The following is a 22,333-nucleotide window of genomic DNA, read 5'->3' on the forward strand; positions in this document are numbered from 1 at the left end:
TGGGCCGGTGCGGGACGGAGGGGCTGCTCAGCTGGGGTGGCACACCAGTGTCCAGGGGTCTGCGGACAAGGGGAGGCCGGACACAGGGCCCCAGGGACGGGGGCACCGCCTGGCGCTCACCGCCTCACCTGGAGCTCCCGCCGCTTTGGGAAAAACACGTTCCTTCGGAACTGCAGGGAAGGCTCATCTGGGGAGAGAGGCTGGGGTCACCGCCCGGCTCCCCAGCTCAGCCCGGCCCTCTCCCCTGACAGGCCTAGTGCCCCCTTCACCCACCACGACTGACAAAGCCGGAGGGCTGTCCAGAGACTGGGAGGCTGGCTTGTCTCAATGCGCATGCTGACCCCCGGGGCCACCCCCCTCCTGGGTTCCCCTCAAGGATCCTGCAAAAGCTGGTTAGTGAGGCCCAAAGGCCCAAGGGGCTGCCCTCCCTGGCCCCTGGCACAGTCTGCCCCCCACCCCTCCACACCAAGGATCTTCCCCTGGAAGGAGTGGCCGAGGGTGCCTGGGAGAGATGCGGGCCAGCGGGCGGCAGCACTGACCCATGGCCACATCGTCATCGGGGGCGTCGGTAAAACGCAGCAGTAGTTCCGGCCACTGGCGGCCCAGCTTGTAGGGCTGGTGCTTGGGCTTCAGCTGCACCTCTGCGGGACGAGAGGGGAAGCGGCCGTGAGTGTGGCCTCTAACCAGTACGACTGCCACCCGCGAACGAAGGCGACGACGATGGCCGTCGTGGCCGGTATTAACTGAGCAGGTACAAGCACCCCGAACCATTTCGAGTGGTTTACGTGCATCTGCTCTGTAAGAACGCTATGCTCGCGTTTCACTCAGGCAGAGAAATGAGGCACAGAGAGGTTAAATCACTTGTCCAAAGTCACACAACAGGTGAGAGAGGGTCAGGCTCTAGGCAGCACCAGCCTCTGACTGTTCCCTCCAGCACGAGAGGCGGTGGCCGACAGAAAGAGCCAGAGATGGTGGTACAGAAGAACCCAGCACTGCCATTAGGAAGCAGAGCCCAAAGCTGATAACTGGGACCCACAGACCCAAGAGGCTGTCTTCTCTTGCCCCTGGCAGAGCCTGGGCTTCCTCCTCTCCAGGCCTCACCTCCAGCATCCTCCCCAGGAACTCTGGCTGACCTTTATTCCATGCCATCCAGCTTGCCCACCTCATTTCCTCCTCACTCCTTCTCCCGCTCTGCTCCTGCCATACCGGCCTTCTTCAATAGCTTGAATCTCCCCAGCATGTCGGTGCCTCAGGGCCTTTGTACGCGCTGTTCCTCCAGCCTCAGGCATCCCCCCACACCGCCCCCCACATGACTGGCTGGCTTGGGTCTCAGTTCAAGCGTGTCCTTCCCCAGACCCTTCACTGAGGCAGCTCCCCTCATCAACTTCCTCCCTGCCAACCACACCCTCATGTGGTTGCCTTTACGGCGTTTACCACTACCTGATGTCACCTCCCTGCCTATGCTCCACTAGCTGCTGAGTCCTCGGGTCACACGGGCCAAGAGTGGCTCTATCCCATTCACTGCTTTACCGCTGGCCCACCGCAGGCCCTCACATGGGTGGACAGAATGGCCAAGTGCATCTCTCGTGGCCCCTTGACTCTGGGCAGCCAGCTGGCCCCAGGGCTCGACACCCCGGGCCAGGAATAGGAAAGCACTTTCACCTTACGCATCAGTGACCACAGCCTTTGAGAAGTCAGAGGCCACTTCCAGGACATCAGATGAATGAGGATGGCTGCTGGAGGTAGGGGAGTGGGGAAGTGGCAATATCCATGCCATCGACTAGCTACTCCTGCCTTCTGACCCTGCTTCTGACCCCTATCTCCTCCCTCATCCCCCACCAGGGGGCTGGGCACCTTATCCTGCCAGCATGAAGCCAAGGGTCTTTATCTCTGTTCTTTGGGCTTTCATCTGATCCCCGTTTTTTTTTTTTTTTTTTTTTTTGGGGAGAGAGAGGGCGCAAGTAAGCAAGGGGCAGAGAGGGGAGAGAGAGAGAAGCTGGGTTCACCCAAAGCGGGGCTTGTATTCTCCCGAAGTGGGGCTCGAGCTCACCCGGAGTGGGACTTAAACTCACGAACTGTGAGATCACGACCTGAGCCAAAGTCAGTTGCTTAACCAACTGAGCCACCCAGGTGCCCCCATCTGGTCCCTGATCTTAACACAAAACAGTAGCCAAACCCCCCCAAACTGGTCTCCCTCCTGCTTGCAGCGTCTCCCATCCACCCCTGCATTCAGCTTCCTCACACCCCTTTCTCCTCCAATGTTTCTCAGATATTCAGATTTCCCAGTGGCTCCTTGTCCCTCATTTCCAACCTAGATCCTTGCCCACACCCATCTGCCGCCGCCTCTGCCACACCCAGTAGCAGCACCCTCTCCCCTCCAAGAAAGGCTCCGTCTTCAACCCTACCCACCCGGCCACTCAGCTTCCACATGTTTTGCACCGGGATGCTCAGAGGATGCCAGAGCCAGAGGGTACGGAGACCATCCACTGAACAGGTGGGAAACTGAAGTCCAAAGAAAGACAGTGCCTGCCCAAGGCCACCAAGAGTTAGTGGCAACCAGGACCACAGCTCCTGCACCACACTTCAGACTGCGAGTTCCCCCAGGGCAGGGACACCTTTGGTCCTGCTTCCCACTGTGTCCCGGGCATTTAGATCACTGGCCGCCACAGGGGTGCTGGGAGGCGGCTCTGGACCTACCTGTGAGGTGACCAAGGTAACTGACTAGCTGGGACCTCCGGACACACTGAGAGGGAGAGTGGACCGGGGGCAATGGTGCCCTTCCTTCTGTCTACAGCCCAGCCCTGATCTCGAGCTCCAGCAGCTAAGGGGACTCCCATGATCAGAGCAGGACTACACTGACCCTGCGGTCCCACACACTTTCAGACAGGACCTTCCTGTCTGGAGGCTTTCACTCGGATGAGACTGATGGTCCCTGGAGCCTGTTCCATGCAGAGTGACAAGGGCACTGAGAAGGACAAACATTCCCCAAACATCCAGCTTGAGGGGTAGCTCCAGCCCACAGCACCCCTCCCCCCTTACAGCCCTGGGGCATTTGTCATAGCTTAACCCACTCTGGGGTTGGGGGGCAGCCAAGGGTTCCGAGGGGCCTGAGTCAAAGAAGAAATGGCCTTTCAGCCTTCCCGAACCCAGCCAGGGAACCAAGTGGGCACTGACTTCATGCTGGGGCCTCTAGCCACCCTCCTCCTGGACAGGGTGGTGCCCCAGGGTGACCCGGGCCGGCCACACAGGCAGCCCATTCATGTTCTTGCGAGGGAAGGGGGGGGGGGAGACAGGAATGTGAAGAGGAGGGAGTGGGGGCGGAGGAAGTAGGAGGAGCTGCCCAGCTGCAGGGACAGAGAGAGCCTGAGGCGGGGCAGGGGCCAGCCGAAACCCTTGAAACAGACACCACCAGCTTCCCAAAGATACAAACCAAGGGGCTCGCAGTTTCGACCCACACCCGGAGGGTGGAAAAGAGGTAGGCTGAGCTGGATGGGGAATGGGTGGAGGAGACCTGCCAGCAGGAAGAGGGTGGGCGAGAGTAGCAGCTGGACAGGAAGCTCCAACAGGGCAGGGTGGGGGTTGGACACAGGACATGGACAGGATGGAGATACACAGGATGGGCACTCCGTCTCCCACTGGTCACTAGAGATTCCCCCTCTGGGGCAGAGGCACAAATCCCACTGGCCTGACAAAGAGGTAACCACTAGGGGCCCTGGGGGACACATCACCCCCTTCTTGCCCCTGTTCCTCTACAAGAAAGGAGAATATTTAAGCTCAGCAGACACGCCTGGCCCTGGCACCTGTTGGGGCACCCTCTCCTTTGGCCTTCTTCCTGTGCGAGCCAGCAGGCCAGGGACCCTATTCAGAGGCCTCAGGGATACCCCCGCCCCCGCCCCCAAGCCTGAGGATGTGGAGAGCTACCGCCTCCCCGCCTTGGGATCTCAGCCTGAAAGGACAGGACACAGGTGGTCATGGACCAGAAACCAAGCAGGGCTGGACGCCCCGTGCAGAAAAGTCAAGTTCCCACTCGTCCTGTCCACCCCACCCTCGGGGGTGGCTGCTTCCTTGGCCCACATTCCTCCCTGCCCCCAACGAGGAGGTTGCAGTTCAGAGGCTGGCTGAGGAGGCCCTGTCCAGGCTTCCATTCTGATCTGGGTCCTACCAGTCACTGAACCCACCACTCCAAACCTCACCTTCTTCATCTGTAAGACAGGGCTGGGCCATTAGGGTGAGGAGAGATTCTGCTCAAGAAATGCCAGCTCAGGTCGTGGCATGGACCACATGCTCAGTGAATGCAGATCCCTTCCATCCCTGTCCCCCAGTCCTGATCCTCTTCATGCCCCAGGTCCAGCACCAGCGAGGCTGAGGGGCAGGCTCGACCCCTCCTCTGCCACCAGCAGAGAGAGAGTGGGGGCAGAGGATCCAGGTGTCCTAGAAGCGGTGGACAGCTCCAGGACATACAGAAGTCCCACTTTCTCCTGATGTCTGTGGCCAGAGGTTCCGGAAGCTGTCCCCTCCCTACTGGTCATTGCCCTTCCAACCCTCCGGCCTGGGCTTCTGACTGCCAAGCCTTACCCAGCAGAGGGGAGACAAGCCAGAGTGCAAAGACATCCAGGGCGATGTCTGGGAGCTGTAGGACCTCACGGACAGCCCGGTGCAGCTCGTGGGCATTAAGTGAGGGCAGGTTCTCCACGGCCAGGGGCACCACTGTGTCATCCGCCAGGTACACCAGCACGTCAGCTGCTGCAACAACAGAAACTGGGCAGGGTCAGCTGGGCCTGCTACGTAGGCAGAGGCATGCTGACCAGGAACCCTCTATCCCCCTCCACTGGGGCAAGAGCCCCCCTCCTCTGCTGCCCCAATCCCTTAGAATGCCTCCATACTCTAGAGGCAGAGCCCCAGCATCTTCAAAAGACCCTGTGACGAGTGGTGTTAAGGCTTATCTGAGACCCTCAAACCACCCAGAAACACAGCAACTCTGGCCCAGCCCTAACTCCCCACCCTAGCTCCCTAGGCTTCTTCCTTGATGGAGAACATTCCACAGGTGAGAACTGAGGCAGAGACAGGCCAAACCCGTCCTGAGATTATAGGAGTTAGTGTATCAGGCTTCGAGGCAGGAGAGTTGACAACTGGCTATTATCCCCAGGCAAGTAGCTGTCTCTCTCTGGCCCCAGCTAAGATAGAACAGGGGATTCCTAAGGCCACCCCAGGGTAAAGCAAGTTCCAGGGTTCAGCTTCCATAGGATTCTCCAAGCCTCAGGACTCAATACCATGGCCTTCCAGGACAGTCTAACTAGGCCAGGAGAAATATAACCTAAAAAGTTGAGTGTTCACTTGTGTCAGCTTTGTAGGATTCTTATTTGGAGCCTGGTGCTGAAGGGAGACCCTCAGAAGAGCAGCCAGATTCAAATCCCCATCCTTGGAACTGCAGGTACAGTGAAGGACCACTGAGCTCGGAGGCCCAAATACCTGGGTTCCAGTCCAGCCGGGGTCCTGGCTGGTGGGCTGATTCCAGCAAGTGTGAATGTGACTTGCTTCATTAAAGCAGGGCTAATCCCCGTCTCTCAAAGACAAGCTGTGAATCCAATGGGGTAAAGCCTATGAAAGGCAAAGGCATAGTTTATCATCAACACACATGAACGTGCGTTTTGGATCTCCAGTCTGTTCTGCCTCTAACAGCTACTTTCTTGACAGACCATAAAATAATCTCCAGGAGGCTGTGATTCAGACTCACTTTTCAGGTAGGGAAAACAGAGTCAATGCAGGCTCCAGTACCCACTGACTTAACCTCTCTAGGGCCCAATTTCCTTCCTTATAAGATGAAGATAATGATGTCTGCTTTCACCCTGCTGTTTGTGAGAAAGAAATCAAAGAAAGTCAAGGTGGCACTTTCATTCATGAGGTTTCATTTCAATTCCACAGCTATGTAAGATATGCTCATTTTACAAATGAAGAAAGGGAAGTTCAAGAACAGTACCCAACTTGGCCAACAGCCTAGTGACAGAGCCCACGTCCTCTGTCTTCTGTCACTTTTCACACGGCCACAGACCTTATTTGTTAATTACTATATAAGATTCTCTTTAATGAAAGAGATGACAAGCCAGGGCCACTTTCCCAGGGCTGAGACACAAACTGGGTATGGAGATTAGGTAAGGGGGACAGGGACCCACCTCGGGCTCCCACGGAGGACACGCTGCTTCGATGGGACCGCTCAGCGGGGCCCGGTTGCCCAACATTGCCTTCTGTCCCGTCCATCTACACAAGGAAAGAGAAAGAACGGCCGCTGGGGGGAGGGAGTGTCTAGGGATGAGGGGATTGGGGAGCCCCTCAAACTCTCACTGAGGAAGGCTGGAGTCCCGGACTGATCTGCGAAAGTGAACAGCGTTGGCTGGGGGCACCGGTGTGCAGACCAGCGGGTCTTCAGCCAACTCAAGCTCGAGGCGGGTGGTCAGGTGCGGGGTCGACTCGCCGGGATGCCCCAGGCAGGGCACGGCGCCTTCCCATCCGCGGTGAGGACCCGCGCAGGGCGTCGCCGCGCTCTCACCTCGCAGGGAGTCAGTGCCCGCCGCTTCAGCCCAGGGTCCTGGTCTAACTCCGACCCCTCCGGTCCGACTCCAGCTCTGAAACCGGATAAGACTCTGGCACCCGCTCGGGGTCCGGCTACCGGGGCGAGGACGCGGAAGCTGGGGCGGAGGAAGCGCGACGCGCACGGCCCCGCCTCCCAACCCGCAGGAACCAATGGGGGCCCGGGACTGCGGCGCACGCGCCCTGCCTGGCGCTGGCGCGCTCTCGCCTCTCACGGGCCCGCGGAAACCTGGGCCTCGCGTGTTTGGTTACGCCTCTGGTCGCCAGGTGGCCGCGCCGCGAAACATCCCCGCCACCAACACGGTGACCGAGGGCAGCGCCCCCCCCCCCACCCCCTCCACGGGCCTGCCCGCTGGCCTGTAACAAGGTGTGGCGAAGGTTCAAGGAAATCAGGAATGGTGACCGAGCTATGGGTAATCACTTGCGCGTGGTTTGGGGCCGGTGCCCTCACTTGCAAATATGGAGATGCGTCCTGGGACGTGTCAGGGACCCGCACTGTTCTGGGTGTTGCGTAAAGGTGACTCAGGCAGCAGCCTGTACTGCAGCAGCTCCCCCTGGGCCATGAGGGGTTAGGGGCTCTTTGCTGTGGTCAGAAGACTGGGCCCTTCTACGGACTCGGCCTGCACAAGCCCCTTCTCCCCCGGGCCCCAGTTTCCGATCTGTAAAATGAAGAGATTGAACTCAGTGGCCTCCTAGGACTCTCAGGTTATATGCTAGAAACCCAGGCCAGACACACTTGATTTTCCAAGGTGCAGTCACATGAACCCTCTCTATCTTAGACACACAGCCTGGAGACCTTGAGCCGTTCCCACGCCAGAAAGAGGCATTGGGCCCCTGAAGAGACAGGTGTGAAACCATTATCCCAGGGTCACGTCACCAACATGTCCTGGCAATGCCAGCATGTGTATGCCTGAGGTGTAGCTCTCAGGGGGAAAAACAGGTCCATGGGGCACCTTCCTAAGCCAGAGGAACCAGAAATTGTTCTCACCACAATGGGCTGGGTGATCAGGGATGGTGGGGGTGCAAGGGAGGCGCGGGCTCACCATGCTCTGATTCCTCCCCGCCCCCTGCATTGGGAGGCTGCCCCATCTCCTAATTGCCACACTGCTGCGCAATTGAGCCCGTTACAACATGTCTTCCTCGCGTGAACTGAGGACTCAAGGGAGCTCAGGTGTGAGCTGGAGAGAAGAGTGCGGTCAGAATGGGCATCTGCCTCCAGGTTCTAAGCTCTGGGACCCTCAGACCAGGACACGATGGTTTGGTGGCCTCCCTAAGCCAGTGGGAGCAAAGTGGGACACAGTTCAGTGTGCTTGAGTGCGTACTGGGTGTGGGGTCTGGGCTAGGGCAGGGGATGGGGGCCAGGGTGAGACACTGCCCTGCCCTCAGGAAGCTTCTGTTCTGGTTGAATTAGGGAGTGGAGGTAGAGAGGGGGAAGAGAGAAGCCCAGAAGAAATGCAGGTTTAAAACTACATAAGATGACGGAATTGCCTTAAGAGCTCTAAGGTGCTACAAGCAGGAAGAGAAGGGTCTTCAATTCCTGAGCCCTGCTGGGTGCCAGGCCCTCCCCTGTCTCCTCATGTCACCCTCATGGCCCATGTGAGTACAAGTAAGAGTAAGCAGCTGCTGTTTGTGGAGCGTATACAATGTGCCAGTTTCTTTTCTTATAATTTTTTTCAATGTTTATTTATTTGAGACAGAGAGACAGAGACAGAGTGTGAGCAGGGGAGGGGCAGAGAGAGAGGGAGATACAGAACCCAAAGCGGGCTCCAGGCTCTGAGCTGACAGCACAGGGGCTCCAACTCATGAACCATGAGATCATGACCTAAGCAGAAGTCGGACGCTTAACCCACTGAGCCACTCAGGCACCTCTCTTTCCAAAGTCCTTTAATCCTTATACCACACTAGGAGGTGGATAGTATATCTCCATTTGTTGGTGAAAAAATAGGATCAGGACGTTTAAATAACAAAGCTGATGTCTGGCAGTATGTGGTGGTAAGGAGGCCGGAACCCACATCCCGTGAGGAGGGGCACCAGAAGAGATTCCTGAAGGCATTCCCAGTAGTGGGAACTGTGGGAGCAAGGTTAGGACACCGGGGAAGTCCTGGGCAATCAGAGCACAGCAGGTGAGGCTGGGAAGATGGGGTGGCACCTGGGAAGGGGTGTGAACACCAGGGAGAGGGGTGTGTGGTGGGTTTGGCAGGCAGTGAGGATGTTTTGGAGGTTGTGAGCTAGAGGAGGACGAGGTCAGAGCTCTGCTCTGCCAGGCAAAAGGCTAGCCTGGCAAGGCTCCCGAGAGTGGTAGTGGGTCTCCCTTGAACGGGGGTGGTGGGCTGGGATGAGAGAAGAGAGCAGGGCCCATTCTGATGTGAGGACAGCAGCCCTCAGGCCTTTAGAGCCAAGAGGTCTTAGACTCAGCAATCAACTGGGCTGGTTTCCTACCTCTGCAAGAAGTGAAGGACCCTAAGGCCCACAGAAGGGATTGCCCACCATCCCTTGGGAGAGGGTAAGCAGCAGGATGAGGACTGTAGTCCAGCCCTTGGTGAGAAGCCAGCGCTCAGGAAGGTCACTGGGGCAGCCCAGGGACCCCCAGGAGGTCAGACGTGAACCCCGCTTCGTAGAACCTGTCTGCCCGCGAGAAAGTAGTGGGGGGTGGATGCTGCTTTGGCCACAATGGGAAAGCGGAAGGGTGAGCGGGACTGATTCTTGGGCATCTGCTGGGGAAGTAAGAGTTGCCACGAGATCTGGAGGGGCAGGTAGGAGTATTGTTGGGACTTTACATCCTTCGGGGCCATTTGGAGATGGGGCTAGAGAACTGGAGACCCAGGGGTGGCTGCAAGGCTGGCCACTAATGCTGCTCCCTCCCTTGTCTGCTCATTCACACTTGCAACAAAAATTGATTGAGTGCCTACTCTGTGCTACGCGCTGTTCTAAGCCTTCGGGATAACATCAGTAAACAAAACAGCCCGAGATCCCAGCCCAGACAACAAGTTAATGACACAGTGCATCAGACAGTGATGAGTGCGATGAAAGAAAAGAAAGGTAGATCCAGGAAAGGGGCACCAGGAATGCCAGGCAGATGACGTTTGAGTCCAGGCTAGACCAGGCCGACAGGGAGAAGGGACAGCCGATGCCCAAGGCCTGGAGCCAGGAACCCTTCTGAAGAAGAGAAGGAGGCCAGAGTGGCTGGGACAGAGGTCAAAAGAACATGGGGCTGTACTGTGAAGGCTTCTAGAGCCTAGGTAGGACTTTGGTTTTGACTCTGAGCAGGATGGGACCCGTGCAGGGTGTGGAGCAGAGGACAGACATGGCCTGACTTAAATTTCACCTGCGTAGCTCTGGCTGCGAGGTGGAGAACAGCCTGGAAGGGGGCAGGGGTGGAGGCAGGGAGGCCAGGCAGGGATCCAAGCGGAGGTGATGGTGGCTTCGGGCCTGGGTAGTAGCAGTGGAGGAGGTGTGGAGGGGTGGGGTGTGGGATGTGTTTTGAAGGCAATACCAACCCAACACAGTTTCCTTATGGAGTGTTATTGAGGTATGAGGGAAAGGGAGGGGTCAAGGAGGACTCCAAAAGTTGGGACCCACATTTGGTGCCTTCACAGATTTCTGTGGGCCATGGCACCCGAGCACTGGATCTCTGTGCCCTCGAAAGAAGACCCCGCCCCCGCCCCACTACCCAGCATACCTAAGAATAGAATCTGACAGAATATTCTGTGGCTGTCGATGGAAACAACACGTTACATCAGAACCCCTGTGCGCTCTGTTAATGTCGGAGGTTCATCGTGTTCAGCAAGCTCAGCGCTTTCTGCCTGCACCCATGGGTCTGCCCTGATGCCCTGCCTCTGCCCCCAAGGCTGCGGGACTGCCGCTGTGCTCCCGTGCCCCACTGCAAGGGAATCATTCAAGTGTAATGGAGAAATTCAGAAACACAGCCCTGGATGAGGTCGTGATCCTGAACGTGAACACCACCGCCCCAGAAACCCCCTCTAGTGACCTCTGGAGACTCCCAAAGGACGTGGGAGAAAAGCGCCTCGGGAAGCACGCGCCTTGCCACAGATCACTTGGCTGGTGGGGGCAGAGCTGAGACCGGACGACACCACAGCCCATGCTGCCTCTGCTCATGTACATCGGCCCCCACTAAGGCAGAAAGAGAGGGCGGAAGCAGAAAAGATAAAAGTACCAGACAGCACAATAAATTTCATATGTTGAAAAAAAAAAAAGTACCAGACAGGTGTGAGAAACACAAGGCATGAACGGTCATCTAATTTCTCAAAAGATGCAACACAATTTTTAAATGATGTGAAATACCATTTTCAAAACAACACGGAGGAGTGTATTTAACCGCACTCAGCTCGTAAAGAGCCGATGGGCGAGTGGAATAATGGTGCACGCTGTAGCATGTTGAATGTATTGGCAACAGAGAAGCTTGGTCGAAGGAAGCCGAGAGCGAGAGAGAGGGATTCAGGTCCCTGCCTTGTCAGTTTGGGTTATTGTCCAAAGAGAAATGGGCAGTCATAACCCTTGAACTGAGACACACACCAGCCTTTACACGCTTGAAATCCCCAGCTTTCCCCCTAGAAAGGAGGGATGGAGAAGAGAAGGCCAAGCGAGGGAAGCTGTTTCTGACTCACACGAGGGAGCTGGGGAGCCATAGACAACCCTGGGAGAAGGCAGGGCTTCAGGCCCAAGAATCACTCCTCTCCTCCCACGCCGTCTGTCTGCCCCCTGGTGGCCATGCCCCATCTCTGCAGGCCTGGCTGCCTGTCCCGAGTGGGCGACAGCCTGGCGTGAGGTGCTGTGGGGATAGAGGGGGTTGGGGCCCGCTGGGCCGGGTAAGCAGGGCCTTGCCCTCAATAGGCTCGTTAAAGCCGGAGGCAGCCCTGGAGGCTGGGGCCCGGCTGCCCTGCCTGGTCACCGTGGGAGGCTGCGAGGCCGTCGTTGGCCGGCAGGGGGTCAGGCCACCTGGGCCATCACCCCTGCCCTGAGATTTCACACGGTGCGCCCTCCTCTGCCGTCGAGGCCACCCGAGTTGGCTCCCTCCCTTCTCCTGGTGCCGAGGTCTGGGCACCGGGCCACTGCTCACCCTACGGGCAGAGTTAAACATTAGTGGCAGGTTATCAGGCAGATCAGGGGGAGGGAGACCAGGAACCTGCACTCACCAGTGTCTCTGCTGGAGCCACCAGTTTCCACCCCTGCCGGACAATGCCCGTGGAGGAGTTTGTGGCCGGCTGGATCTCTGGTGAGACACTTTTCTCCCTTCTGTCACATCCCCTCCACCCCAGGGGTGGGTCACTTCCTGGTGATTTGGGAGGAGCTGAGACCAAAGTCCTGGTGGCCCAGAAGCACCACCCAGAGCCAGCTATCCCGGAGCCTCCTGGCAGTTGCCCGAGGGGAGCGGAGAGGAAGCCGAGCTGCCCTCGCCTCCAGGGCCAAGGCGAGCACTCCCCCAGACTCACCTGCGCCTGCAGACCTGCACCAGGAACCCCGCTTCCCTAGGCCCACCCTGGGGGGCTCAGAAAGGAAGTTCACCTTTGACCCCAGCAGCTGTCCTGCATTCCCCTTTGGGCCTCTGCACTACCCAGCCGTGGGCTGCAGGCCCTGTCGCTGAGGCCTGCTGTGCTGGGGACCCAGCCCAGCTTCTGGGTGACACTTCTCTCAGAAGAAAAGAGAGGGACGTTTCGAACCTGCCTCCTGAGAAGGTTCTGCCTCCGGAACCTGCACCTGCTACACAGGGGAGATGGCCTGGGGGCCGGGACCCTCCTCCCCTGGTGTCAGCACGACTGTCCTAAGGGCTCCCAGCTCCGTACTGCTGGCTGAGGGGGTGGAGGCGGGGAGAGCAGGGCCCCGTCTGGATCGAGGCCACATACTCCACGGCAGTAGTGAGTGGAAGGCAAGAGGGAAGGAGTCAGGCCGGCAGCGAGGCGGAAGCACCGGAGAACCCATCCCACCGCTCCACGGTTAAATAGGCAAGACAGGCAGTGTTAGACGCTATGAGGACGTGGTGTCTGTGGTTGGCTCCTCCCTTCGGCCTGTGTCCTCCAGGTGGGGCCAGGGCTCTCTCTGATTGTCCCCATGTCCCCACGTCCCCATGCCTGCCTCACCCAGTACCTGGTGTGGAGGAGGTTGCAAAGGGGACAGCTGGAGTTTCTTTGGAGTCTGGCAGGTAGGGCTCTGCCCCATTTTCTCCCCCCTGAATTCCCCTTCCCTCTAGGCACCTGCTTCCTCAGCATGGCGCAGGGGGCCTCACTCATACCATCTTCTTATCCCACAGGAGCTCTGGGTTTGGTCCTGGGACACCCTTTTGACACTGTAAAGGTGAGTCGAGGGGACGCACTCAAGGAATAAAGGCTACGACCTGAACCAACAGTCAGGATGCCTTGAGAGGGGGGTCTGTCCTATGAGTCCTGCCCTGCTGGCATCCTGCTGGGCAGACGGAGGAGCTGGGCTAGAGCCGTCTCTGCCCATCCCTGCTGGGCTGCCTGCTCTGTCCTCCTCATCCAGGTGCGGCTACAGACCCAGACCACATACCGGGGCATCATCGATTGTATGGTGAAGACTTACCGCCATGAGTCGGTGGGTGTCTTGCTTCTTGGGGGCTTTGGCATAGGAGGCCTCCGGGTGGCCAGCACCAGCTTTCTTGCCCCCTGGCAGGGCTCTGTCCCTGGAAGAGAGATGACCTAAGTCTGGGGCTACCCGGGGCTGGGTGGTAGCTTGGTGCCCCGAGGATGGACCTGGGGCTGCCTCGACCTCCCTTCGGCAGGTTTCAGGAGTGGTTTCTAGCCAGAGGAGACCCTGCGAGAGGTGGGAGGGGAGAAGAGGAGGCCTCCCTGGTCCCCCAGCCACTTTAGCATTTGCCACATCTTTCTACAGCTCCTGGGCTTTTTCAAGGGAATGAGCTTCCCCATTGCGAGCATAGCCATGGTCAACTCCGTCCTGTTCGGGGTCTACAGCAACACCCTGCTGGCGCTCACGGCAACCTCTCACCAGGAACGGCGGGCCCAGCCACCCAGCTACATACACGTCTTCACAGCTGGCTGCACCGGAGGGTTTGTGCAGGTGAGAGGGAGGTGTGGGGTGTGTCCACACAGGTACGGTCATGCACACGCGCACAGGTGTATGCATGCACACACATCCACACACGCGTGCATATGGGCACAGCGAAGGTCCGTTTGCTGCTTCCCCTCCCAGCCCTCTCTGCAGACCCTGGGTCTCCCCAACGGGTACATGAGGAGCCGTGGGGGAATGGCCAGCTCCTGGCTTCTGCCCGATGACCTGGCCTGGCAGAGCTGGCTGTGGCCGTCTGGGCTGCAGGCTTGGAGGGGAGGGTCATGGAGAACACTGGGGGGGGGGGGAGCGGGGCAGAAGGCAGAGAGAGCTGGGGGTGGGGTCTGGGGAGACGGTGCTGAGGGGGCCGCATGGAGAACAGTCGATGCCCCACTCTGAGGCTGACGGGGCTTGCCCGCTCGGAGGGCTCTGCCCGCCTCCGGGCTCTGGGAAGACTTCTCCCCCGGGTGACCTCTTGCCCTGGAGGACTGACAGCGCTCCCAGAGCTCCGAGCCCAGCCCTTCCAGTCCTGGCGTGGTCCTGGCACTGCCCCAGCTCATGCCCTGCTCAGCCCCTTTGCCTGCAGCATGTGGTGGGCCGGGATCTGTGAGCCTCGCGGGGCCCCAGTCCACAGAGCTCGCTGCGAGAGGCCCAGGGCATTAATCATTAAATAGCTCTCATCATTCGGTTTTGGTCTTTGTTCTCAGCACTTAAGTATCCAGCTTTTGATTGATGGGGTGGAGGAAGACGCGGCTTCCAGGCACCAGGGGGAATCCCAGCTGATTGCGGGGCGTGAGCACAGAGGCGGAGGGACTCTTGCCTGGCTCCCCTCCACACCCCAGCCGGGCGCCTTCCGTCACCCCCTATTTGACATTGCCCTGACGCTCCTAACATACTTCATGGGGCAGAGAGCGAGGACAAAGGACAGAACCAGGAGGCTCGCTCAAGTGAATTAATGATTCATGAGACCCCCAAAGGTCCTGGCCTTTCTCCTGCCCCTTCTTGTGCAGGACACATGCCTGCATATCTCCCAAGCCCTGAGACTTGCACCCCACAAAAACAAGGAAGAGAACTGAGACCCCAGGCTAGTAGCTGGCCCAGAAAGGCCCAGCTCCTAAGTCACCCTTCCCTCCTGCTCTTTAGAAAGCAAAACAGGGGCGCCTGGGTGGCTCAGTCGGTTAAGCGTCCGACTTCAGCTCAGGTCATGATCTTGCAGTTTGTGAGTTCGAGCCCCGCGTCCAGCTCTGTGCTGACAGCTCAGAGCCTGGAGCCTGCTTTGGATTCTGTCTCCCTCTCTCTCTGCTCCTCCCCTGCTCATGCTCTGTCTCTCAATAATAAATAAATGTTAAAAATTAAAAAAAAAAAAGCAGAATAGATAGCAGAACGGGGTGTTATAGGGTCACTGATGGGGACCTGGTCCAAGGACCGACTGGAACTCAGTTTCCCATCAAGCCCATGGATTCGGTTTAACAGGATCTTGGAGTAGAAATTGTGTTTCAGTGTGGAGAAGGGCAAGAAGAGGCAGGAAGTGACTCTGGTTAGCACAGGGCAGGGAATGACAACCTCTGATGTGCACAAAAGTTGCCTTGGGCTCAGCAAAGGCTGACCCTGTCAAACACTGTGGCAGTGTCTGCCGTCCCCAGTGACCCCGTGGGCACAGGTTGGGGAGTGAGGACCCTAACCTGCCCCTGCTGGCCACCCTACCTTGGGCTCGGCCATTTCCTCACCCTCAGGAGCCCTGGACTCAGGGGCACATCGCCTGGAGGAGTCCTGAGTTTGGCTCCGCCCACAGACTCTGAAGGATGGTATCAGGGTCACGCCTCAGGGGGAGGGACCCCAGCCCGCTGCCCTTCCTACAGGGGAAGAAGTAAGCAAAGTTGGCCTGTCGCCCTCTGACCATCGCCGCCAGAGCCGACTTCCAGCTGCCTCTGCCATCAGCCACCTCCAGGGCTGAGGACCTGAGCTCATGTACCTTCCACGAAAGAAACAATAACCACAGAAGCCCCTCATGACGTGCTAACCTCAGCCTCACCTCAATTCTCATCTGAACTCTAACAGCTGACCTTGACCTCGTGCATCCGTGTTGATTCGCACATTGGCCCCTGCCCCCACCTTCCCTCCACATCCACCCGGAACCACCCTCAGTCCTAATACTACCCCAAATGTTCGTCCCTTCTGCCTCAGCCGGGTGATAAGATCCCAGGACCCGCAGATCCCACCATCACCCACCTTCCTTGGGACACAAGTGGTTGGTGGTTTTCAGGAGGCAGGAAAGGCTGGCCCAGCACTTGACCACGTCAGGGGCCTCTGAGAGGTGTCCTGCAGGAGGTAGGGGAGGGAGAACCTATGAAGTGGAGTCTCCAACAGGACTGAGGTGACCTCCTTCACCCTGCGGGGGGGGGGGGGGGGGTGGGGAGGGCGGCGATCAGCCCTTTGCTGTCTCACTGGCACAGACTAAATCTTTTCTTCAGACCCAATCACTGCAGGTGGGTCTCACCCTGGCTTTGGGGAGGCTAGAAACCTATCCTCAGTCTTAGGGAAACAATCCAGGTTTGTCTCTGAGCACCAAGCACCAGGCAAGTTCAATGCTGTTGTCCAGGGAGAGGGACAGTGCTGCTCGCTGTCAGGGGTCTGATGCTAAGGAAGCCATCTGGCCCATGCCGAGCCCTGTGTGCAGAGGCTGCGAGCGGGGACCCGGGCGGGGGAAGATGCGGCCCTCTGCTCCCTACCTTCCTCTTGTTAGGATCAGCCCATTGTTCTCTGCCTGTCGTTCTCTCCCAGAGCCCCACCCAGGGTCTTCCTGCTTCCTTACGTACAGGTCTACTGCTTGGCCCCTTTTGACCTCATCAAAGTCCGGCTACAAAACCAGACGGAGCCAAGGGCGCGGCCTCCGGGCAGCCCCCCGCCCCGGTACCGGGGGCCTGTGCACTGTGCGGTCTCCATCTTCCAGGAGGAGGGGCCCCGGGGGCTGTTCCGGGGAGCCTGGGCCCTGACGCTGAGGGACACCCCCACACTGGGGATCTATTTTGTCACGTATGAGTGGCTCTGCCGCCAGTCGACGCGGGACGGCCAGGACCCCAGTAAGTGAACTGGCGTGAGGAGGGGGGGGAAGGACGGGGGAGCGGGGGAGGGGAGCTGGCCCTTGCCCGGAGGATGGGGAGGGACGCTGGGGATGGGGGGGGAGGGTGCCTTGCTCCTTGGGGTCTGACACCCGTCTGGGATTCCTCTACCCCAGGCCCAGCCACGGTGCTGGTGGCAGGGGGCTTTGCAGGCATCGCCTCCTGGGCCGTAGCCACGCCCTTGGATGTGATCAAGTCCCGGCTGCAGATGGCTGGGCTGAAGCGCAGGGCGTATCGGGGGGTGCTGGACTGCATGGTAAGCAGCGCCCGGCAGGAAGGCCTGGGGGTCTTCTTCCGGGGGCTGACGATCAACAGCGCCCGCGCCTTTCCTGTCAACGCCGTCACCTTCCTCAGCTACGAATACCTCCTCCGCTCGTGGGGCTGAGTCCAGGCAGGTAATGCCGGCCGCTCCCCAGCGAGACCACCGCCCACCTGCCCAGCTTGGAGGCCGAGGTGAAAGCACCGGCTTGCGATCCGATTCGAGAGGCCCAGTCCTTCCCAAGGGTGAGCAGCAGTGGGCCCGGGCCCTGGGCTCCGGAACACAGGCTGACTTCAGCCCCCCAGCAGCGCTCGCCTTGAGTCTGTGAAGTCCACTCCCGGCCCGTGGTGCTGGTGACCTTCTGGCCCCCAGCCTGGGGCTTCACCCCTTAAAGAGCTCTTAGAGGCTGCGCCCCTGGGCGCTAACCAGCCACCCCCTGGATTCCAGCAACTCGTCCTCACGGGCCCTCCTCACCTCCTTCAAACTGCTCCCCGCGTGACCCCCTTGGAGAGCAGCCTTCTGTCCCCTGCTGGTCCAGGGTCCTTCAGTGGCTTCCTTTCCGGTCTGGGGGAGAGCCCCCCCCCCCTCCTGGGCCCTCCCTGTCCACTAGCTTTCTTCTCCCTGGGGGCTTCCACAGCCCAGCCCCGCACTTGGAGAAAAAGCTGTGCTGTTATTGGCCTTGGCCTGGAAGGCTTATTCCCTCGTGGCCAGGAGCAAACAGTTCCCGAGGGGTGGCTAAGCCCGCTCCGGGCCCAGGCTGAGCACTGTCTCTTGGAGTCTTTCCTTGCCTCCCCCTTGCCTCTTGACTGGCTGGGGGGTTTTCATACCATTCCCAACCCCCCACCTCCTAGTCCCCACCCCCACCTCATCCCCTGATCTCGTCCACATCCCCCACAGGCTTGGATCACGGCCCTCCCTCCCCTGTGCTTTGTCGTGGTTGTTGATTTGCTTCTCAGCCTAACCCCATTACACAGGGAGCTCCTTGAAGTCAGGGGCCAGACTTCTGATCGGTCCCCCAACTCCAACCACCACACCCACTTCCTTGGTGCTGCACCCCCACCTTTCTACCAGGAGTTTTTGCCTGCCTGGCCCCTCTTGGGGGTCATCTCCAGGGGACTGGTGCCGGAAGTCGAGGGCCACCTCCCCCAGGAGTGCTGGCCTGGCCACTCTCACGGACGGTGTTTGTTTTTCTTACCCATCTCAGTTGCTAAGTGGGGGTTACAAACTGGCCAAAGAGGGGTTCCTTGATTGGCAATGAAGCCGAGGAGAGTTTGTACCCATTAATGTCCCTATCTGGTCTGAGGTCAGCCTGGGCCCACCTTCTGGTGACCTGAGTGCCTGGAATTCTTACCATTTACTGGGGGCTCCCAATGAAAACCATTAAAATAGGGGCACCTGGCTGGCTCTGTCAGTGGAGCACGTGGCTCTCCATCTTGGAGTTGTGAGGTTGAGCCCCCCGTTGGGTGCAGAGATTGCTTTTAAAAAACAAAATAAAATCTTAAAACAAAACATCATTGGATGCCTGGGGTGGCTCTGTCGGTTAAGCGTCTGACTTTTGATTTCAGCTCTGCTAATGATCTCACTGTTCATGGGATCAAGCCCCTCGTCGGGGTCCACGTTGACAGGGAGAAGCCTGCTTGGGATCCTCTCGCTCTCCCTCTCTCTCTGCTCCTCCCCTGCTTGTGTGCCCGCTTTCTCTCAAAATAAATAAACTTTAACCCCCACCCCAAACCATCACAATATTATCACAGTTTACAGTGTTCTAGCTCTTATCACAGCCTTAGCTCAGAGAGTGTGTGTAACGTGTCCAAGGTCACATGGCCAGCATGTCGCACCGCCGCACCGCCTGCCCAGACACATCCAAGCCTCCAACTCCAGAGCCCAGTTACTCTGCCCCCCTGTTCTACCTGGGGCCTGCGACAGCCTCCCACCAAGTTCAAAGCCACTCGGGGCTGGCCTGATGGCATCAGCCCCACGTGTGCTCCTCAGAGCTCTCCTTCACTGGACGGTGGCCTGCAAACTGCAGCGGCACCCAAACGGCGCCCGTCTTCTTTCAGTGTCACGGTGTGGCCGCAAGGCATGTGCCCACGGAGCCGGGCTCCATTTCCTAACCTCCCTCACAACTCAGGGGGGCCCTGTCCCTGGGCTTTTGCCAGAGAAATGTGTAATGCCTGCAAATTGCCCATCTCTCTTTTTGTTTAATTTTTTTTTTTTTAATGTTTATTTTTGATAGAGACAGAGCACGAGCGGGGAAGGGGCAGAGAGACAGAGAGGGAGACACAGAATCCCAAGCAGGCTCCAGGCTCCGAGCTGTCAGCACAGAGCCTGACGCGGGGCTTGACCTCACGGCCCGTGAGATCGTGACCTGGGCCAAAGTCACACGCTTAACCGACTGAGCCACCCAGGCGCCTTGCAAATTGCCCATCTCTTACCTTTAAGAAGATTCCTCACTGTTGGCCGGAAGTGGGGCCCCCAGAAGGCCCTGCGGAGGACGCAGGAGGCACCCCGTCGGCCCAGAACCCGGGTGCCCACGACCACCTGGGCTGCTGTGCTCTGACACGTCTTTGTTGCAATAGTCTGGCCTCACCCTTGCTGACACAGTAGGTAGGGGTCTGCGGGTTTCCAGGTCGGGCTGATTCCAGTGTGGTCTCTGGAGCAGTGGCATCAGGTTCGAAATGCAGGATCCCGGGCCCCACCGGGGGTGGATGGAATCGGAATCTCTGAGATTAGGACCTAGGAATCCGTGTGGTGCAAAGCATTCTGGTCCCTTTTATACACATTAAGGTTTAATGGTGTTCAGGTGCTCCTACAGGCAGAAACGTGTGTGCTGTCCTCTCGAGCTAAGGGACTTACGGGTCCAGTAGAAGGGACTTGAACTCCTGGCTCCAGTGGCCTCCCCTCCTGGCCAGGGTCAGGAAGCCTGTGTCCCTGATATGGAAAGACACGGTCTGGCTCAGCCAGTCACCGCCCTCTCTGTGCCTCAATTGCCTCTGACATCTGGTCGGTTAGTGAGGCCCCAGCGGCTGTCCAGCACCACGTTGGTGCCAGATTTGGGGCCAGGTAGGACGGTGATGGTACAGCAGTGGTTGGGGGCAGGGGTGGGGGGGGCAGTCGGTACATGTGAGAGAGAAGGCGGCGCTTATAAATGGGCCAGAAGGGAGCAGGAGGTCAGGGTGGCCCTCTGTAGTTTGCCATTTCTCACATTACCTGTCAGCAAGAGAATAAACTTTAAAACTCCGTTCTTGACTGGGTTTTAATTAAATCCTCTTTTGGGGTAGCAGTTACACCCTTAAGCCTGCCTTTGCACCGTCTAGGCATAGGCTTCCGTTTTCCCTCTCTGGTTCTTTCCCGAGGTGTCTCTGGAGGCTGGAGCTCTTCTCCTCTCCTCCCTTACAACCAGAGAGAGTGCAGGCCTCCCACGGGGCCGTGTAGTCCCGGCCCGAGCTCCTGTTGCTGCACATGGCAAGGGCTGCTAGCTGGACACAGAACAGAGCTGGAGGGAGGTTAGGGTTAAGTGTGAACACGATTAGTGAGAAAACAACTCATTCCTCTTTCCGAGGCCCAGGGAAAGGACACAACAGTGTTGGAAAGGAGGGTGGAAAGACAAAGAACAGGCAGGAAGTGGCCAAGGATAATTAAAAAAAAAGATTTTTTTCTAACGTTTATTTATTTTTGAGATAGACACACACACACACACACGGAGCACAAGTGGGGGAGGGGCAGAAATAGAGGGAGACACAGAATCCGAAGCAGGCTCCACGAGGCTCGAACCCACGAACCGCGAGAGCATGACCTGACCTGAAGTCGGACACTTAACCGACTGAGCCCCCAGGCGCCCCAAGACAATTTTTTTAAGTTTATTTGGTGAGAGAGAGAACGCATGCACGCACACGATCAGGAGAGGGGCAGACACAGAAGGAGAGAGAATCCCAAGCAGGCTCTGTGCTGTCTGTGCACAGCCCAAGGCAGGGCTCGAACTCACAAACCGTGAGATCATGACCTGAGCCGAAATCAAGAGTCAGATGCTCAACCGACTGAGCCGCCTAGGGATCCCCCAAGGATATTTCTAAAAGCCAAGTGTTTTTACATCAGCAGCGTCTCGTAATAGTCACGTTAAATTCCACAAGGAATTAACATATCGTCGGGGGTCATCATTACGTTTGAGGACTCACTGAGGGGAAAGGAATCCTTAAGAACTAGGAAAGAAAATAGCCAATGCACTTGCTTTGAGTTGACAACGGGGATGGTGTCTGAGGCTCGCACAGCAGGAGCTTGTAACTTGGGCGAGCGTATACAGCATCTTACTGGTTTCATACTGTCAAATGTCACGTTTATTTTCATAGCAGTGACCACAGGAGGCTAACTTATGTGGATAGTGACACGAAGACTACATGTGCGGGTATAGGGGGAAATGACAAACCTAAGGACGATTCTGGCTTAAATCACTTCTTCCAGACTCCTGGGGATTCACTTCGTGAATGTGACTTGTTTCTGGCTTAACCGCTGTCCAGAGCTCCAGGCCCACACTGCCCTCTGTCTCTGGTCACCTATCCTTGAGGATCTCAAAGGCACGTCATGGCTCCCCCCGGTCCCCTCCTGCTGCAGTGCTCTGCGGTACAGGTATGTCCTCGGGCCAGATGTCTCCAGGAAGCTCTCCTTTTCCCCTCCTCCCATATCAAAGGAGTCCCCAGCTCCTGCCAACCCTGCTTCTGAAGTTTTCCAGGACTCACTCCCTCTTTTGCCATCCTCATGCCACAGCCTTGGTCCTGTCCTGAATCTGAACAGGTAACTCTGCTTTTTCAAATGCAGTTCTGATCAAGACACCCTACTCCTCTCATCCTCCTGGATGGCCTTCCATCACTCTGAGGAATCAGGGCAAGCTTCTACAAACTTCAAGGCCCTCAGACATTCACCTTCTCTTGGTTCCTTAAACAACCAGATTCCCTCTGACCGCAGGACATTTGCACATGCTGTTCTCACTGCCTATGTGCCTCTCACTCATCTTTCTGTTGTCATCACCACTTCCTTAGGGAAATTTGGTCAGCCCCTCTTTCTAGGTCAAGTTCCTTTGGCTTATGGCAGTAGTTTAGAATCACCTGGGGGGGGGGTTGCTTGTTGAAATACAGATTACTGGGTCCCATGCTGGCGTTTCTGATTCAGTAAGTTTGGGAAGAGTCCAAGAACTTGTGCTTTACTAAGTTCCTACTGATGCTGCTGGTGTGGCCCACAGTTTGAGAAGCACTAGCTTTCATGCAATCCCCACTTCGTCTGTAATCACACTTGTTTGTGTGATTCTTTTATTATAATGTGTCTGCTCTAAGCTATGAGCTCC

The 22,333-nt window shown here is 57.8% G+C and overlaps 2 protein-coding genes and 1 long non-coding RNA gene across 12 annotated transcripts in view; 1 reads left to right on the top strand and 2 right to left on the bottom strand.

Moving 5' to 3' along the window:
- FRMD8 (FERM domain containing 8) overlaps nt 1-11,892 on the bottom strand; it is a 37,110-nt gene extending 25,218 nt beyond the window's left edge. For 2 of the 7 annotated variants that reach the window (XR_008290260.1, XM_053202935.1), the window contains exons 1-5: nt 11,739-11,892; nt 6,171-6,255; nt 4,576-4,743; nt 540-641; nt 129-187 (exon numbers count right to left, since the gene is read on the bottom strand). Coding sequence is in view for 6 of the 7 variants with exons in the window: in XM_053202935.1 (XP_053058910.1) it covers nt 129-187; nt 540-641; nt 4,576-4,743; nt 6,171-6,255 (414 nt within the window). In the remaining variant the exon portion in view is untranslated. Of the gene's footprint in view, nt 1-128; nt 188-539; nt 642-4,575; nt 4,744-6,170; nt 6,256-6,544; nt 6,859-11,738 lie in introns of those variants that run through there. The other 5 variants (XM_053202937.1, XM_053202936.1, XM_053202939.1 and 2 more) reach the window with 5 other exon arrangements.
- SLC25A45 (solute carrier family 25 member 45) lies at nt 10,032-18,512 on the top strand. Of its 4 annotated transcripts, none has more exons than XM_053202941.1 (6): nt 10,064-12,013; nt 12,851-12,894; nt 13,081-13,152; nt 13,450-13,635; nt 16,442-16,703; nt 16,859-18,512. In XM_053202941.1, the coding sequence occupies exons 1-6, from the start codon at nt 11,782-11,784 to the stop codon at nt 17,125-17,127; spliced, it is 1,065 nt and encodes a 354-aa protein (XP_053058916.1). In that variant the 5' UTR covers nt 10,064-11,781; the 3' UTR covers nt 17,128-18,512. The 4 variants fall into 4 exon arrangements, with proteins under 4 accessions (XP_053058917.1, XP_053058916.1, XP_026901276.1 ...); XM_027045475.2 differs by having other exon boundaries at nt 11,400-11,818; XM_027045474.2 differs by lacking the exon at nt 10,064-12,013 and adding an exon at nt 12,026-12,742.
- On the bottom strand, nt 11,976-17,382 carry LOC113595474 (uncharacterized). Its single transcript, XR_003415974.2, has 3 exons — nt 16,440-17,382; nt 15,853-15,942; nt 11,976-13,240 (listed from the first exon to the last, which is right to left on the bottom strand). It is a non-coding gene; the product is annotated as an uncharacterized LOC113595474 (long non-coding RNA).
- Nucleotides 18,513-22,333: the final 3,821 nt, after the last annotated feature.

This window comes from Acinonyx jubatus, chromosome D1 (assembly GCF_027475565.1).
Source record: "Acinonyx jubatus isolate Ajub_Pintada_27869175 chromosome D1, VMU_Ajub_asm_v1.0, whole genome shotgun sequence".
Lineage (NCBI taxonomy): Eukaryota > Metazoa > Chordata > Mammalia > Carnivora > Felidae > Acinonyx > Acinonyx jubatus.